The sequence below is a fragment of the Carex rostrata genome, chromosome 5, assembly GCF_964058835.1.
Source record: "Carex rostrata chromosome 5, lpCarRost1.2, whole genome shotgun sequence".
Taxonomy (NCBI): Eukaryota; Viridiplantae; Streptophyta; class Magnoliopsida; order Poales; family Cyperaceae; genus Carex; species Carex rostrata.
This window is the reverse complement of record NC_135922.1, coordinates 7,828,166-7,832,657: the sequence shown is the minus strand read 5'-3', so window position 1 is coordinate 7,832,657 and position 4,492 is coordinate 7,828,166. Positions and strand designations below refer to the sequence as shown.

The following is a 4,492-nucleotide window of genomic DNA, read 5'->3' as shown; positions in this document are numbered from 1 at the left end:
TGCAAAATTTTGGGTGCATTTGGGAGTAGAGAAATTGGATTCAGTGGAACCCTCCTCTTTTAGAAATATCATATACTTTATTATCAGTTTCAGAGTAATAAAAGTATTATTTATATTATTTACAAATTCTTTTTTCCATCTGGATATTTTAACGAATAATAAAAGTATTTTTATCTATAAAAAAAGAAGAAGTAAAATTGTGCATAAAATTTGCATAAATGAGTTGATGTGTGTAGAGGTGCTATCGGGTCAGGTTGGATTCAGATACTATTATATTTGATTTAGTCTTTAGTCCTAATAAGATCGGCTTTTAAATTTTAATTAATAACAATTAATTACTATTTAATTCTCAATTTTACGTTTGAAATGATCACAATATCCTTGATTAATTTATACATCACAATTTTAAATATCATTGTAAATTAGTAGTAATTTTTAAATCATAACATTCGTTATCTTTCATGTGCAAAGAAAAAAATAATTTTAATTATTCATACAAATATATTTTTCCTACAAAAATAAAAAAAATATACGCAAGCAAATATTAAAACTAAATAAGTTTAAATAAACATCTCATGTATTATGAACGAGAAGGTATTGGAGTTTGAGTTTATCACCATCGATCTCTCCACCGGTGCTCACAAAAAGCCTGAATTCCTCGTTCTCAATGTATCGTTCTAATCTCTCTCTATCTCTTTTGATCTGATTGATTTTGTTTAGATTTAATCTGATGTGTGATCAGATCTTAATTTCACAGTATTAATCGATTAATTAGATCAAGTCAAAGTATACTCTATTTTTGAAAAATTAAACTATTGTAGAAATCATGATCTAAAAGTGTTTGAATTTATTAGTTACTTGTATAGTAATTTGGTAGTGATTTCTACTGAAATAGATAAAATGCATTTTTTTGATAATTTTATTCTCTGAAAATTAGATTTCGTTCCTATAGATAAAATGCATGTTGTTCTTAATATTTTTTTTGTGAATCTTTTTCAGCCATTTGGTCAAGTCCCAGCACTTGAAGATGGCGATGAGGCCCTGTTCGGTAAGTTCTGATCAAATTTTTCTTTGGCATCTTTCAGTCCTTGAAATAGATGAAATGCATTTTCAATATTGCTCAAATTATACTAACCTTAATCATATAAAATGTAGAAAGCTTTCGATATTATAATGTGTGCAACATCTCCAAATTGAATTCAGAGTAGGTTTGATGCCCATCGGACCAACTTTGGTTCAATGGGCTCAATCACCGTCCGACCTGCATTTAGATGCGTGTACTCTACTTAAAATCCGTGCGTCTGTTTCAATTTCCGTCCACACATATCTTAATGTAGATCGGACGGTGTTGGAGCTTATTGGACCCAAAAGTAGGTCCGATGCCCATCGGAGCTACTCCGTTCTGCTCCAAATTTCAACATATGTATATTTCATAAGCAAGTCCCTTAAAAGTTGGTCAATTTTTTTTTTGTGTTCCCTGCAAATTTTGACATCATGCACAACTCTTCAATATTAGAACTTCTCATATAACCATATCAAGACAGAGATTTATAATAAATTAGCTATATAGTTTCCACCTAAAACTTGTGTAATTTATTTTTCATAGAATCTCGTGCAATCACTCGCTACATTGCAACCAAGTACAAGGAGAGTGGGACCAACCTCATCCCTGCCAGCTTAGCAAAGTTCGAGACATGGCTTCAAGTTGAATCCTCCCAATTCAACCCGTTAATCCACGGAATAAACTTTGAGATCCTCATCAAGCCGTTGCTTGGCATGAAAACTGACATGGAAAATGTAGAGGCAAAGGCCAAACAATTAAGCGCAGTACTAGATGTGTATGAGGCCCACCTGTCAAAGAACAAATACATGGCCGGAGACGAATTTACCCTTGCGGATTTGAACCATATGCCCGAGATATACCTATTTCTCAAGACACCCAAGGCCGATTTGATCAATTCTAGGCCGCATGTTAAGGCATGGTGGGAGAATATCTCGGCTCGTGACGCTTGGAAGAAGACCGCTGCTTCTATACCTCTGTAATTATTGTTTGTTTGGGTTGGTTTGGTTTGGTTTGTGTCAATTTGTGTTTTGTTGCATGTTTTGCTTTCAGAAATTCTCTGTTTGGGATATTGAGGATGCATCACAGCATTGCGTTGTGAAGTGTCTTTGAGTGTAGACTTTAATAATTAATCATTAATAAATGGTCATTTAAATTTGGGGTTTGCGTTTTTTCAAAAAGAATTCTGATAGAAATGAACTTCCTTATAATTATTTAGAAATAAAAGGCAGGAAAACTTTGCATAGCATTAATTATTTTGGTTTTTTAGTACAGTAGTGTTATGATAATATTTGATCATTAATTCCGTAAGATTTCCAGAGCTATAATTTTGATGGTTATGAAATTATATATTAAAGTAGCCGAGGTTAATTGTTATAACTTTTACAAATAATGTTCGTTAGGTAAAAGAGTATATTTTGCTAGAATCAAAGAGTAATTAATTATTCCTTTCTTTCTGTTGTACCGTTTTCTTTTTATTTTCATCTCTATTTTGTAAATTTGAAGCTTTATTATTCAAAAGAGGTGGAACATGATGGCCAGACAATGAAATGATACTGCTTTTGCTTTGTGCTATGTGGACACCCTTAAATTTCATCTTTAATTCCATTGCTTTTGCTTTGTGGACTTCAAAAATCCATTGCATGAACAACCAGCCATTTGCAATTACTTTTTTTTTTGGTCGTGTCTTTTTGTACATCAACGTTATGATATATTTGCTCAGTAATTCCCCAAGATTTGGAAAGCTATTAATTTTATTATTATGAAATTATATATAAGCTAAAGGTTGATATAATATAACAAATATTGTTCGTTAGTTCAAAGAGTATATTTTGCTAGGAAAAGAGTAATTATTCCTTCTATTCCTTTTGTTCTGTTGTTTACCTTTTTTCTTGTTTGTTTCTCTTTATTGTAAATTTGAAGTTTAATTAATCAAAAGAGACGGGGATTGTTGAAGAATGTGGTAATTTTGAATTATTGGGATTTTAGTATACTTCACTGTAATAATCTAAAACAATATTGGATATAAAACTTCACCATTAGTTGGAAGATAGAGGTTGGAGAGACGATAGGACCTTGATTAACTCTAATCTAATGACATGCATAACCCTATATTGAACCCCAGCATTATAATAAAAAGCTAGTTTTTGGATACGGATCGGATTGTGGTAAATTCATATCCCTATCCGTATTTGTTTTTCGGATACGGTTCCGGATCACATATTAGACCGATACAAATTGGATATTAAAAGGATATGAATTTGGATCGGATATTAACGGATACGAATACAGATACGGATATAATTCGGATATTCAATCATTATGAAAAACAATATAATTTTTCTCGTGTAATTTTTACTATTTATTAAGTCACGTTGAAAATCGTTGATCCTGGCTTAACCAAATAGTAAAACTAAAATAGTAAAAAAATATTAAAAAAATCGTTGATCCAATGTGGCTTAATAAATAGTAAAAAAAATATAAAATTTAGTCTCCAATCACATTTCAATATAGAGATCATATCTAACGGTTTGGATCGACTTTTTGGACTTTGAAAATTGAAAAACGATTTAGTTGTATGAGACCTCATGAACAATCGATTTGATATTAGGTAACCTCTATATATACAGAGAGAGAGAGAGAGAGAGAGAGAGAGGAGGGATCCACTTATACACTTTTTTGGTGACACTGAATTACACGTTATATTTTTAAAGTTTTTAAAGTTCAAATAGTCAATCCAAATCTTTCAACATGATGGATATATTAAAATGTACTTGCAGATCAAATTATATACTTTTTCGAATTTGTTTACTATTTCTTAAATATTTTACAAAATCATTGTTTTCATACCATTGAATTTTTGTACACATCTGAATAAATAATAAAAAATTCAAAAAAAATGTAAAATTTGATATGCAAGCCCATTTTAATATATCCATTATGTTGAATGGTTTGGATTGACTGTTTGGACTTTGAAAATGTATGGTATAATTCGGTGTCACCAAAAAAGAAAGTGGATCCCTCCTCATATATATATATATATATAATAAAAAAATTAATTACTAACATAAAATGGTGTTGCAGTTACAATAATCGCACAAAGATAGAATCAAATATACAAAAAATGGGATTCTGACATTTTGTTTTATTTTTTTTAAAGGAATAAATTGGCTTTGAATAAATCTGTGAGACATGTTGTCAAATTTCATTGTTTGATAAAATGTTACTATTATGCAATTTAGTTTTTCTGACATTATCTAATTACAAACTTATTAATTTGCAACTCTCACCCTTTGTATTCCTTTTTATTGGATGCAAGTCCCTAGAACAACCAATATGTGTGAGGGTTAAAGTAATTCAATACTAATTTTACATGATAACACAAAGGTAATTAACAATAAAACAAATAGCCATGCATCGGTATAGCAAGAA

At 30.5% G+C, this 4,492-nt stretch overlaps 1 protein-coding gene across 1 annotated transcript; it reads left to right on the top strand.

Annotated features, from left to right (window-relative positions):
- The first annotated feature begins 582 nt into the window (after positions 1–582).
- LOC144554819 (glutathione S-transferase 3-like) lies at positions 583–2,218 on the top strand. The gene is made up of 3 exons (XM_078303170.1): positions 583–669; positions 1,000–1,048; positions 1,607–2,218. Exons 1-3 carry the CDS (start codon positions 583–585, stop codon positions 2,041–2,043), a joined length of 573 nt encoding a protein of 190 aa, XP_078159296.1. The 3' UTR covers positions 2,044–2,218.
- The last annotated feature ends 2,274 nt before the right edge of the window (positions 2,219–4,492 follow it).

Bases quoted from the DNA above. Each gene is read 5' to 3' on its own strand.
- LOC144554819 (XM_078303170.1), top strand. From the start codon at position 583: ATGAACGAGAAGGTATTGGAGTTTGAGTTTATCACCATCGATCTCTCC. The intron at 670-999 runs GTATCGTTCTAA...AATCTTTTTCAG, and splicing joins CTGAATTCCTCGTTCTCAAT to CCATTTGGTCAAGTCCCAGC. The intron at 1,049-1,606 runs GTAAGTTCTGAT...TATTTTTCATAG, and splicing joins TGGCGATGAGGCCCTGTTCG to AATCTCGTGCAATCACTCGC.